Source organism: Pyrgilauda ruficollis, unplaced genomic scaffold, assembly GCF_017590135.1.
Source record: "Pyrgilauda ruficollis isolate IOZ18807 unplaced genomic scaffold, ASM1759013v1 scaffold12, whole genome shotgun sequence".
Taxonomy (NCBI): domain Eukaryota; kingdom Metazoa; phylum Chordata; class Aves; order Passeriformes; family Passeridae; genus Pyrgilauda; species Pyrgilauda ruficollis.
Window position 1 is genome coordinate 16,951,875 of NW_024510321.1, and position 14,033 is coordinate 16,965,907.

General features: G+C 36.6%; 1 protein-coding gene across 1 annotated transcript in view; it reads right to left on the reverse strand.

Annotated features, from left to right (window-relative positions):
- PLXDC2 (plexin domain containing 2) overlaps positions 1-14,033 on the reverse strand; it is a 249,294-nt gene that overhangs the window by 129,029 nt on the left and 106,232 nt on the right. Inside the window, exon 2 of the mRNA XM_041488579.1 lies at positions 6,583-6,794. Coding sequence (XP_041344513.1) covers positions 6,583-6,794 — 212 coding nt within the window. The remainder of the gene's footprint in view (positions 1-6,582; positions 6,795-14,033) is intronic.

Consider the following 14,033-nt stretch of genomic DNA (forward strand, 5'->3'; position numbering starts at 1 on the left):
AGACCTGAAAAGCTTCAGCCATGTAATTAAATCAATTAAAGGGTATTTCTTGACTTAGAACTTTAAATTAACCTTAACCAAAATCTATTCCCTTATTTCAGTTAAGAGCTAAATATTATTTGAGCTTGATAATATAGTCTAGAATCTGTTCCTAAAATGAAGCCACATCAGTAAATAGGTATCAAAATAAAACTGATTGTTGTTTCAGGTTTTTAGTTAGTTTTTCCCCCCCGACTTTTGTAAATACAAATTTCATAACAGAAGTATTGTTCTTTTGTTCTCTAAAGAAACAGCCAATTCTTGTTTTGCAAAGCTTCATTCCTCCTCACTTATATGTTAAAATGCTTCAACTGAAACTTAAAATCTGGTTAAACCTTTGTACTGAATATGTATTACTTTGATATTTCATAATCTGCATCAAAATGTGACTAGACACTACGAAAAGAATTCTGTCCTACTGGTGGAGGGATCAATAGCATCCCTGATATTATTAAACTAGATAGTTGTACAATAAATGTTGCCCATGGAATAAACTTGCACTGCTGAGGATCACTGACAGGGGAAGGAAGATACAAATACTATTTAAGATAAATATTTGAACTATAAATTTAAAAGGTAAGTGAGCAGGCAACTTTACACAGGCAATTAAAGGCTCTAAAAATTGCAAGTCAGAAAACAGGTTTTAGAAGTAAAGGGGGACACTCTCTTAGCTTAGGATGAGGAAAAAGAACAGAAGTACTCGTTAGACTGTGATAATAAGGATTTATTTTCTTAGATACAGAATATGGTTGTTAGTAACTTGGGGGGACTAGGGTTTCAGAATACAATGTTATTAACACTGCTTTTTGTAAGTCCTCCAAATGCAACTGGCATTAAAGCATTGGGATGGGAAGAAAAGAAAAAAAAAATAAAAGCAGGAACAAAACAGGGGTAGGCTTGGCCAAACTGACAGCTCACTATGAGACTATAATACTCTTTAGTTTTAAGGCTTCTCTTTCACATGGACAAGTTTTTCTACTTTTAATACAGTGCATTAGAGAAGTAATCGCAGAATTGCCTTATCATTTGTCCAGCTGAGGGAAATTTAATCTCAACCATTTATTTTCTTCCTTGCTCAGACTTGCAGTGGGGACACAGCAATGGGCATGCTGACACTGCTGTCAGTAGCTGAGAATAATTGCTCTCAAATCCCAAGGGCTGTAAAACTCAATCCCTTCTGTTGTTTTTGCCAGTCAGAATCAGACATCTTCACTTCCATGAGTGACTGGGAATGATAAGGGAGAATCACTCTTTTGGGCAGCCACTCTGGATCAGAATGCAAAATCCAGCAAAAGACTTTTTTATCAGTAGGAAACCCACAAGTGTTGTTTCAATAGGGGCAAGATGCTTTTCAGGTATAAACTACAGGTGCTGCTAAAATTTACATTTCAAACAACATCTAGAGAAAGTAAAGAACGGACAAAAAAACAAAGGGTGACTTCAGCTGGCAACAACCCTATTTTAGTTAAAAGCAATACACAGCAGGAGATATCAGTGACATCCACAGGAATAAATTAATTACTTTAACACAGAAAAAAATTGCACTGAAATAGCCTCAATTTTCTCTGCTTGCGAGTAGTATGTTAGGTGGGGTGGAGAAAATAAGATACAGTTGAGTTTGGTTTGATTTAGCATGCTGGTCTTTGCTCAGAACTGAATCTTCTGTCATACAGCAGCAATCATTCATTCTGTTCTAAGACTTTATATGAAAAATTATCTTTTTCCTCACATTTTTGCTGGTGCAAAGCAATAAAACTTTACTGCACTCAGCCCAAGCTTGACTATGATTTAATCTATTATTTTATTGCTGGATTTATTTTTGGTATTTGAAGTTTGTGAAAGACTATTGTTTTGATGTAGTATCTCTATACAGTGGCAACAAATTTGAAAGTAATTCACATGATCTAAAGTTATTCTGCAAAGTTTTTCACCTTCTGCTCATGCCAGTGCAAGCTATATATCAGACACTTCTCCAGTTCAATTTCTCTGTATTTTTCTTGCCACTGTTTTACCCAGCACTGATGTGACTGCAATCACAAGAAAGATCTGTGATAAAGAGACGAAAGCTATACATATAGAGGGAGATTCTGTTCTGAATGGAGCTAGACATAGCCAAAAATCATAGGAAACCACTTGAAAAATTATGCACATTTTAAACTATGGAAAAATTGTCATGCAACATTTGTGCAATGCACAATTGTATATTAATGCATTAGTTGTATATTATTGAATTACTAATCCTTTTCCAGTTCTCAGTAGCCAGACCTGCATTAGCAAGCACTATGACAAAACAGGAATGCATTTGCGGATCCTTTAGTGGTGAATATTGGGGAACCAGCATCCAGAGGAGATTAATTTCAGAGATCAGCTTCTTCCTCAGTAATGCAAAAAACAAACAGGCAGCAAGAACCTTTGATATCCACCTTCATTATCTGTATGGCCACAGGCCTTTGAGAATTGATAGAACAACTGGTCACATCACCACCATGAAGCTGAGTTTATTTTAGCAGTATTAATACTAATCTACGTAATAAAAGTGAGTGATTATGGAGCATAGTTTTATTTTACAAGAATATATGCAGAAACATAGTATATTTATCTTATTTTTCTCCTTGCTTGAAAGCAGACATGCCAAACTACGCATATTCAGGGAGATGTATTTTCACACTCGCTGCTTTTACAAGGGCTTACAGTGTTTGCAGCAACAAATTCCACCTGACACGTTGCATTTCCTAAGCTTTATTTAGCATAAGTAAAAGGCACTTCTAAATGTCCTGAGCCCAATAAAAAAAAGCAGGATATTAAACAACAAGCAAACACCCAAAACAACCTTGACCCTCAAAACAGGAGAGAAGAATCTTAAGAAAGATGGGAGGGAAAAAAAGGAAAGCTAGGCTTGAAATCATGATATTGTGAAATCCCAGAAATCTGAGAAACAAACTTTCTAGAAAGAAGAATTCCGATACTCCCAAAGTTATTCCAGGCAGGCTTTAATGTTTGGCTTCATGACCCTTGGGAAGAAATATGGCTTAGCCATAGATGCTCCTATCTTCAATGGAGACCTTCTGAAATTCTCATTTGCCATGAAGCCAAGAAGACGGCTTGTTGCAGCGCATCACCAGAACCCTGTATTTTGGGGCAGCCCCTTAGAGCTGTTTTAGTTGGCTGACAGCATCTTGCTTTACCTGTCCAAGGCTACCTGCTTTGGGGCTTTCTCTCAGACTGTAACATTTGCACTCATCTGTATAAGATCTCATTCTTATGCCACTATTTTATCCCTCTTCAGAGCCTTCTCTCTCTTTACCTATTTGATATAATGGGAATGAAAACATAATAAGTCTCATATAATATGACCCTCCTCGGCCTTTGAGCTCTAGAATACCAATTGCAAATAAAGCAAATGGGACTAACCTCAATCTTGGGAGGCCTTTTGGATTTGCAACATTATAGTCTCTAATTGGCATGCCATAATAATCCTTCTAAAATAGGAGGAGTACTTTCAAGACAGTAGTACCATTTTAAGAGTGTTATATATTAATTTTACCCTATAATTTATAGTTCGCTATCAGGGTTCCTATCTGGCATGCAGCAAAAACTTGTTTATGTCCTTTTGTTTTGGCAACATCCATCCTTGTGGGTTTGGCCACCACAACATTCCTCTTCTCCAGCAACACAATGGGACTTGGAGGTCTTATCTTTTTCTTCCCCAGGCCCTGCTCTTTTCTGAAAGCCCAGCACATCAAATGGTTACAACCACTGCTTCTTCTAGTCTCTGCAATTTAGTTCAAGACCAGTTCAAGAGAACAGCTTATCTTAAAAGTTACAACCACTGCTTCTTCTAGTCTCTGCAATTTAGTTCAAGACCAGTTCAAGCTTATCTTAAAAAAGGCACATGAATGTGTATATAATTTTGTATGAGTCCTTTCCTGAATCACAGTGCCAAACAAATGCAGGAGACAAAACAGAAATGTGAAGAGAGACACCTGGGCTCCCTGGTGGCTCCAGTGCTCCAGTTTTTGGACCAGAGAGGTTGCACCTTAAAGAGAACCTCACCGTTTTCATCTTTCCCATGCATAGGAGGAGGTCCACCCTGACTACTGGAAAGGTGTGAGGAACCAGTCTACAGTGCACTTTCATGAAGAGCTTCAGAAGATCTGCACTTCATGCTCCCACTCAAGCAGATGTTAAAATAACCTCCAGATCAGGACTGATGTGGGATCCAGTGAAGCTACAGAACAATTCCAGTAACTCCAATGGGAAAAAAAATTAGTCAAAAGTGTCATTATCTTAAAATAAACAGCAACTAAGGAACTAAGATGTGCTCCACACAGGTTTGATTTTATCACTTTTTACCTTATGACTATATGGATTGATAACTCAAGTAATATTTAATTTTAAACAGTGTCCAGAAATTTCTGCCTACTGCCTTTCTTCCTTGGCTGTTTTGGTTTTTGTGGGGTTTTTTTTGGTGGGTTTTGTTTGTTTGTTTTATTTATTTTGTTTTGGTTTTGTTGTTGGTTTTGGGTTTTTGTTTTGGTTTTTCTACCAAAAAAAAAGGAATGGATAGAGGTGAGAGAGAAAGGGTTTGGGTTTATAAAGCTGGAGAGAAAATAAACTCATCATTATAAAGGACAGCAAATACTATCAAGTGAAAACTTGCTCCTCACTGTCAGTCTTCATATTAAAGAAGTCTGCATTTGCATGGTAAGCCTACAAAACACTTTAGAGAAAACAGTATCTGTAAAGGAGGGATGTTGTCATCCTGTAGCATCACTAAATGTAAGTGGCAGCTAATACTTATTCTCTGGATTTTCTTTAGCAAACACTGCAATGTGCACAGAGCAAGGATTTAAAATAATCAATAGGCTCTCCAGCTGCCAAGCTGCAGAAGACTGCAACATATGGATTCTTCCTCTGTGGATTTCTGTTGTGTACTCTACCTCCTCTATAAGGCCAGGCATCAAGGGGTTTTTTGTGAGATGCCCGTGTGTTGTAGCGGGGATTTTCAATGGAATCCGATAATGTGTAAAACCACAACTCCGTTATCTTATTGTGCTGAAAACACCTTAGAAAAAAGAGGTTTGCAACAGAACACAAAACTTGAATTCAATAAACTTTTCAGGTTAAGACACTGTAAAGACATTAATCTGTCAGGAAAGATGTTCCTGGAAAAATACCATTCTATGTACATCCATTTGCAAGTGTTCATTTTTTTCCCCAGGTCTTGCTATACATAAGTGTTAGACAGGGACATCCAACCATTTTGCTTCATAAGAACTTGGAACCCAACTGAATGGAAACACAGCACAGGGATCTACAGGGTAAGCCATAGAAAGATCAGCTACTAAAACTTCCCTGTACTTGACACAGCTTGCACTTTACCTGCTAAAATAACTAGAAGCAAGACTGATCTGTGTTGTAGCCCAAAATAATTGCTACAAATATGGGTCGATGGGGATTACACAAGGCAAAAAAGGAAGTCAAAACATCAACATGACATTCAAAACTACAATTTACCAACCAGTGACTTTCATGTTAGTACAAGAGGAAATGTAATTAATGCTGTGCAAAATGGGAACCTTAAAAAACAAGCACAAAACACCTCTCTGAAAGCACTATTTTTTTGCTCATGCAGTAGAGATTCCATTGTCTCTACAGATGGGTTTTATATTGCATTGTGTTTTTTTATTGTGTAAGTAACAACCCAAAATCTGAAATCTGCATTTTTTTTCTCTGAGAGTGAGCTTGGAACTGAAAAAACCCCAACACTGGTGTTTTGGAAGCAGATTATAAGGACTGAAGATGTTAAGTGTAGTTTATTCCAAGCTGTATTTTACTGAAAAACAGGATGTAGATTTTATTAACAGGAAACTCCCAAATTCAATACTTAAAAAACCACCACCACCACAACAACGTAAGAACCAAAGAAAACAGGACAGAGAGCTATCTGGCAGCTAAACAAGAAATTAGAGGTTGAATGACACTATAAAACAGAGGGAGAATGCCCCTAGGCTTCACAAAGATGGGCTCGATCCATCTTATTCTTTGTAAGACCAAAAATCAAATAGTATGCAATTTTTTTCAATCACCAACCTGAATTTTCTTCCAATTTCTCATTTTTTTAGGGTCTTTTCCACTTTGTGCCTGGATATCACTCTCCAGAAAGATCAGTCAAAGTCTTGCAAATTGAGATGTTTACATCAACTTCAAAAATAATTAAAAAAAAAATTTTATTCTGTTTTAATAGTACTTCCTTTTCCAGTTTTCCAGCAAGAACTGCAAAAACATGGGACTTCCCTTAACTGTTTTAAAGCAAAAAAGCAAACATCCTCAAGAGACTATCATCTTCAAAAGTCATAAAGGACAGGCTCCAGCCCCAGGACAAGAGAAAACTCCAGCTTCTATGTCCTGATAGGTTCACAGATACAAAGGGCAGAGGTTCTCCTCCCCGTAAGTGTTTGAATGCCCTGAAGGAAATGTCCTAATTTTTCACTTATCCCCAGTCAAAGACAATAAAATGAATTAGATGAAATGAATATCTACCTCAATCTGTGTAGTGTTGTCATGTCCCTCTTCAAGCAGCAGGTCAGTGAAACCCCCTGGCTCCAAGGAATCCTGCCCCATGCTGGCTCTGTTGGTGTCCACTGATTTGAGGGACTCTGAGTGCCTTCTCCACCTGTGGCTGCTTACAAATGAATCCACCTCCACATTTTCCTCCACTCGAGGGAAGCTCTGAACAACTTCATAAAACACACCTGTTTGACAAGAAAAGAAAGGCAAAACAAAGCAATGTAGTAAGTGAACAGAACACTGGTTTGCTAATCATAATTGAAAATAAACTATAAATGAAAATAAATCATAATTGAAAATAATTTTATAAAGGTTTTGAACACTCCATAAAATAGCCATTTGTATCCCTGATAAAGATTTTATGGCAATGTAAGTGTTTAAAAGAACTATTATACTTTCACAAAATTCAGGAATTTTGGACTAATTTTTGTAGACTCATTTAAACATCCCAACTGCTTATTTTTTTGCTTGTTTTCTGTCTGGGAAAAGCTTTTCCTGTAACATTTTTAACTTTAATACATGTTTACCCATAGCTGACACTTTTCAAAATAGAATAAGTCTAAAAAAAAATATTTTAATCACCTAAGAAAACAAATGTAGAAGAGACAGAGAAACTCTTGTACAGGCTCAGGTTTTCCTACGGATTTTATGTCAAAAGAGCTTGGAAGCCATGGTGAAAGGCAAATAAACATTATGAAAGATGTGAAATTCTCATAAACAGCTGTTCCAGTTCATAAATAAAGCTGTCCTGCTGTATACGTGATAAACATGAACGATGTTGGAAGTCTGCAGACACCCACTACATCTTCTGCAAGGGGTGAGCAGTTGGGTGGTGTGTTTAACACATTACTTTTATCAGCAGACAAAACCATTAATTCTTCAGAAGTTTTCATTTTGCCCAATCCAAGTATTTTTCTGTTAATTTATTTTTGTTACCACCATTAAGAGAGAATGAAGTAAGTTTGCATATTTTGCACTAAAAATAATCAAATATGCTTTTCATATTGTCTTTGTGTCTAAAAGGAGATGTAGAAGGGTGCTCTGTGCTTTTGATGGGCCAGGAAGAAGGTGATTTGGTCCAAAAAACAGATAAAAACCAGACCTCTCAAAAGGAGTGGTAAAGGAAAATGCTGAAAGTATAGACCAGTAAATAATTATGTGCAGAAATATTTCCATTGCTTTTTTTAAACAGAATCTTCTGAACAAAAGATGGTACCACTTCCAAGATCCTTAATAAGCAACACACATGTCAAAGTGCAGAAGAGATGAACAAATAGAAAATTAGCTATCAAAGGTTTAAAAAAGTGAGGCTTTCCTGCATCACAGCAGGTACGGGTGTAGGAGCCATGGGTATAGAAAAATGTGTCAGACATTGTTCTTGGCAGACCAGAAAGTCTTACAACACAGAAACAGTATCTAATACACTTTAGGCTCTATGTGGTTCCATTTTTCTATCAAACTCTCCCGAATCTACTAAACTTATTTCCTAAGTTATTTGATCAGTTTCAACTAAGCTGAAATTATGTGTGATGAAGGTGCTTGGTCAGCTATACAAATCAGAATTTAATTGATATGTAAAACAAGCAATCTCAGGCCATATCTTTCCTCAGACCTCAAGAAATCAGACTTACTTCCTTTTAATAGGTGGCTTTTTGAAGCCTGTTTCCTTGCATTTCTTAAAAGCCTTAGAACATTGACTTCATCAAATTGCTACTGTGCTCCCTATTTTATCAGACAGTCAGCAGCCCGATGCAGAGGGACAACTCAGCGGGTGAACTAACTTATTCCTCCACATTCCTTATCACAATTTATTTAAAGCAGCCCTCCCTGCTTCAGCTTGCAGCCGTCACCATGCTGTAATGGGGATCAGGAAGCTGTGGGACATATCAAACTGCTCAGAGCCATGGGCAGGCAGGGCTCCCTGCCCATGCCCGGGTGCCCGGGGCTGGCTCCAGGGAGGCAGTGTTTTTCCCCTACTGCCCCCGAGGCTGGGGCACCAGGACACCACGGCACCTTCTGCAAGCCCTGGGAGCATCACACACCTACAAACAGTGTGCCCAGGCCACAGCAGCTCAGCTACATCTGCATGACCCCTTTCCTTTCCCCTGAAGCACCTGTAATATATAGTTTAGAATAGTTCGTGCTTATGTGGAATATACGAGAAATGTACGAGATATAAGTCATGATTTTTGTAAGAAATATTCTTAAAGGATTGTAAGCCCACACGCCTGAGCCGGGAGATTGCCTCACTCCATTGAGAAACCACAGAGAGGTCTAATTTACAACCCAAAAGGTGTGGCTCCAGAGAAGATGGGCTCTTACTCAGGAAGAGTCCAGGGAAACACCCAAGCGATGCATACTCAATAAGTACCTACGATCGAGATAGCAAGGGTTGTCAGGAACTTGCACCCCAATGCCAGGTTCCCATAACCCAACATCAGCATTCATCACTTGCCAGGAACTGCTTTGTCCAGCCCAAGGCAGAGAAAGAAGACAACATGAATATGTGAAATTATGAAAAGAAAAGGAGAGACTCTGCCCCAGGCTGAACAAACTGTATAAAAACTGCCCGGACCGGACAGCCTTGGTGAACAGAGGGGATGTGGTGCGACAGAGATCGGATCAGTGTTCACTGATCCCGGGCTCAGGGCTATCCCTTTTCATTGTGGCTATCGGAGACTGTATCTCGGTCATGAAACTTTATTAATTATTAATTTGACTTTATCGATTATTACCTATAACTTCCTTTCCTGCCTGGTCTTGGTGGTTCAAAACCCACACTCAGAGAGAGCCAAGAAAAGCATTTCACCCCCATTTTGCAGTCCCACTCCAGCCTACTCTTTTCATGGCTATCATACACACTTGACAAGTTGAGACAATCACCTAAATTAGCAAATAGAACATGTGAAATTTAGGGGAGGATTTTAAATCCCATTCATCTTAAGTTGAGACTCATTTGTAAAGAAAATCGATTACACCTCGTTCTCCCACATCCTGAATAGAAATGAATGAAGTTTCTAACCTTTAAGGTGTTTGTAATATAAACTGTTTTTTAAAATTATAATAATATAATGATGGTGGGAAGGAAAGAAGTGTGTTGGGGGTATTTCCACTGGCTTGGAAATTCTACACAATTTTCTCCATATTTTCTTTTACGGTATAATTGCATCATGGCATCTGCAAAATTTGGCTTGCCCATTCCCCATTACAGAGATTTTCCATGCCATTACTGCACAATTTTTACCCCCTTTTAAATTTTTAATTGCATGATTTTTCTCTTTGAAACATAAAAATGTTCTAAAAAAGACTGTTTCTGCCATTACACTGATAAACTTTTTTTTTTACAGGTACAAGCTATACTGACATAAGGAAGCTTTAGAATCTATTACTCTTTAGAACTCTATTCAGAATGCATGATATCCTTCTAAATTGAATAGTAGCAAGAATTAAATGCAGGAAGTGATAACTATTCAGTTTAAAACTAATCTTTGGAGATTTTTTTCACTGTAAAATCTGTAAAACGCTGTTATCAATAGACTAGTTAAATGTCCTGGACTGGCAGTGTGAGGATACTGAGCTACAATGTGAGATAAAATCTGGATGTGATTTCAAGGAATAAATAAAGAAACATACTGTGTGATTCCTCCTTCATTGAACCTTTTCCTTAAAATACAGGGGATAGAGAGGGGTGATGAGCTTTGCTGGACCAGCTCTGCTCCAGAATATTCTCTGTGTTTATCTCAGCAGATCTCTAATGCTGAGAAAATTACAAAGATTTTTGAAATAAGCTGAACAGGACATTTTACTTTTACGTAAATAAAACTTATATAAATTTTCAGATAATGGATAAACAGACTATCCTTAAGTTCTAAAAGGAGGCATCCCATAAGAAAAAGCATTCAGAGATCTAAAATTCCAACCCTTTACAAGTTAGAATTCTTTGATGTTTCTGGTTGAAATCTCTGTGTAGCTAAAAAAAAAAAAAAAATCACATAAAAGACATTTTAGAAGAAATGTACTGAAGTATTATAGCCTTATCTTTTAGATCTTGGAGGTCTTGCTTTAATTAACACTGAAGGAGAACATGTCATTCAAATCAATTGAAAAGAAGCCAAATGCTGTAATGTCTGATTTATAATAAAATCACAATATTGGCAGGCACAGATGTAGCAACTTGTTTGACTTGTAGGAACAGAGTTGCAAAACTTGGCTCTAACAGACCAGAAATGCTGGGCTATACAACAAAGATTTGCTGAAAGGGAAGAAGACACCTAAATGTGGTGGAGACGTGGGTTCTCTGCTTTGCTGAGCCTGCCCTCAAAGAAAAAGGGAAAACTTCTAACCAAACAGGCCCAAAATGCAACAGCTGAACCTGACAAGTAAGACAGTTCTGATTTTGCAAGAACTCTGGTCTGCATAAAGCTTTATTTATAAGGAAGAAACAACAAAAAATAAACTTTTTTTTTTTTTTTTTTTTTTTTTTTCCAATGGGTGGCAATGGAAGCAAAGGAGAAAGAAACCTTCTTTGGGAAAAAAAAAAAAAAGGCAAATCCATAAATCCATTCATTCAGCTAGTTTTGGGTTTTTCCCACCCTTTTCCAAAAGTTCAAGCAAAGTTTTGTGGAGTGTTTCAGCACATCAGAATTTCAGAATTGCATTTCTGAAATGCGTGTGTTATTTCCTGATTGCACACATTTAAGCCAACTCTGCAATTTGACTAATTTCATAAATGCATCATAATCAGCAAGACTTTTTTTGAAAGACTAGAAATACTCATACACTAAAACCTGTATTCAGAAGATTGCTTGTGAGATACATGATCACCTTTCTAAATATGCCACAGCCCAAATGCCACCAAAATCAAGTATCAAATACACAATTTTTTTCATCAAGGGACAGAAAATCCAATGATACTATTTTAGCTTAGGTAACTTTCTATAGTCTGTCTTATGAGTCTTTATTTCTATTATGACCCTTTCAGTAAGAGTGAGAAACCAAAAGTGTTGATGAAAGATATGAATAATAGTCCCATGAAGTTATAGACTCTTTCCAAACATAAACGTGCCTTTAAAGGATTCTCCAGGTACAGGGCTTATATATTAAATGACAATTATCACAGCAGAAATCAGTCATATGTCTCAAAGAAAGGAAAATTTCTAGTATAAATTAACTCTGCCTATGAACACCTCAACAAAATAGAGACTTTCTTCTTTATCTGTACCTGATTCATAGGCCTAGGAGCAATTCCATCTTTCTGACCTTAATTTAGGAAAGATAGATAATCTTGACTTTCAATATGTCCTTGATAATGATACAATACATTTCTTAATAAATTAAAAAATAACATGACTTGTAAAATCTATCCCACAGTGAAAATTAGCACACAAATAGCTGTGTCAGTTTGGGTCATGATTTGGGTCAAACAACAAAAGACCATATCCTCATAGTTTCTTTTTAAAGCTTGTCTGAAACTGCTAACAGAAGTGTAGTAATATGTGGGAAAATAATGCATAGCATGATCCTATTTTTCCCAACTAGGGATGAGAATTTATGAGGCCTGCAAAGGGAATCAGAGGGCAACGATGATAAAACTCTGAATGATGGAAGATGATGATCACTGTACTGCTGTTGAATTGTTTTCTCAGAACAAAAAAATAATGTCTAAAATAATAACACTAGCTCGAGGTACGTATTCCTTGCAATTACATAATAAGTACCGACTAAGACTCATGTCCAATACAGAATCAGTATCAATAATAATAGGTATTATGGCAGGGAAATATCATAACTGGTAATTTCCTTCCACATCCATTTTATCAACCATATGAACTCAGACCTTCTCCTTTGCAACTGCTTTCTATTCAATAATTGTTTTTCATCCTACAAGTGGTCCCAAAGAGAATATTACCACACTTCCAGAACTTTATGTTTGTCACAAATGCAACTACAGGCTGAGTTTTTGCAGTGTATTGGGGTGGGTTTTTTTGTTTTGGTTTTTTCGGAATTTTCATTGTTTGTTTTAATTGCCTGATTTACTTTCACTTTGTAATTATTTATGTAATCGTACAAGTTTCTATAAGTAAAGTCAAGATCTGAGTCCACTGGTAACAATGCTGTTACTTTGATTAGCCTACATCAATACTGAGGAAATATTGCTAAATTCCAGCTTCACTTGTATTCTCCAGCTATATAAACACACTAATTTGCACATTGAATTTACAAGCAATCTGATTATGGCTTTATAATTTCTTATAGATTTGCTTTGCTATTCTTTTGTCAGTTCCTCCTGGGAACCAAGATTTACATTTATTGCTAACTGGATACATGCAGAACCAAAAAAATACAACTTATGTCTCAAAGTAGGCTTGCAGTCTTGAAGATGCTGGATAGTAAGAGGAAGGAGAGAAGTTTGGTCGGTGCACAATAATACCAGTGAACACCAAAAACTTAGCCAGTATCAAGATTTTGAAGCTATTTTAGTAAAAAGATTATTTAAAATGGAAAAAAATGTGGTTAATTTTTTGCACACATATTCTAGAAGGACTGAAGTTACTTTCATAACTGAGGTTAGAACAAGAGTCTAGAGAAGGCTGATCGTAACAAGTGGAAGGCATAAAACATTTCACACCTACTAGGTGCTTATGCACCCACAAATCTTATACACATCTGCATCCCACACTTGCAGACCTTTTTTGTATTATTTTTGGAATGATAAAAACACAATTATGATAAAGCTAACAATGTGGAGTGTAATCCTTTATTTCAGCTCTCCACTTTTGGAGACAGGAAGACAAAATCACCTTGAAAAGGAAGATAATGAAGTTAGAATTGATTCTGGTTTAGTCTTTCCTTACAAAATAAAAGAAAAAAAAAAGAAAAAGAAAAGAAGCTCTAATAGACTTAGATGCCCAACCACAGCAAATTCAATTTGAGTACTATTCACTTAATCTTTGCACCCTATACTAATATGTTCAATATCCACCTCTCCAGTAGCACTTGCAATAATTATCAGTAATGCAGACCCCCAGCTGTACATAGATATATATTTAGCACATACTAAGCTTGCAAAAGGAAGTATATCTGTAATATTCTTATGTACCTGGAGCACAACTCGCACTTTTAATAATTTTATTTTATTGTGCATTATCAACTACAGCATAGAAAAGTAAGTAGTTAACACATTTTAAATAATTTGGTGTTTTCTGATTAAATTGTGGCAATAATGTCAAAATGTTAATTCATGTATAGTTTATGTATTTCCTGTTCAAACCTCCCTATAGCACAAACCCTTGCTAAAGTACAGAATTCTTTATTTAAAAAGCAGTAAAAAGTAAAGAATTCAACAAAAAAAAATGCCCTGCCAAGAGAAATGGAGATCTCTCTATAATATTCTATTTATATGCAAATTCTTGCTTTTCCAAACT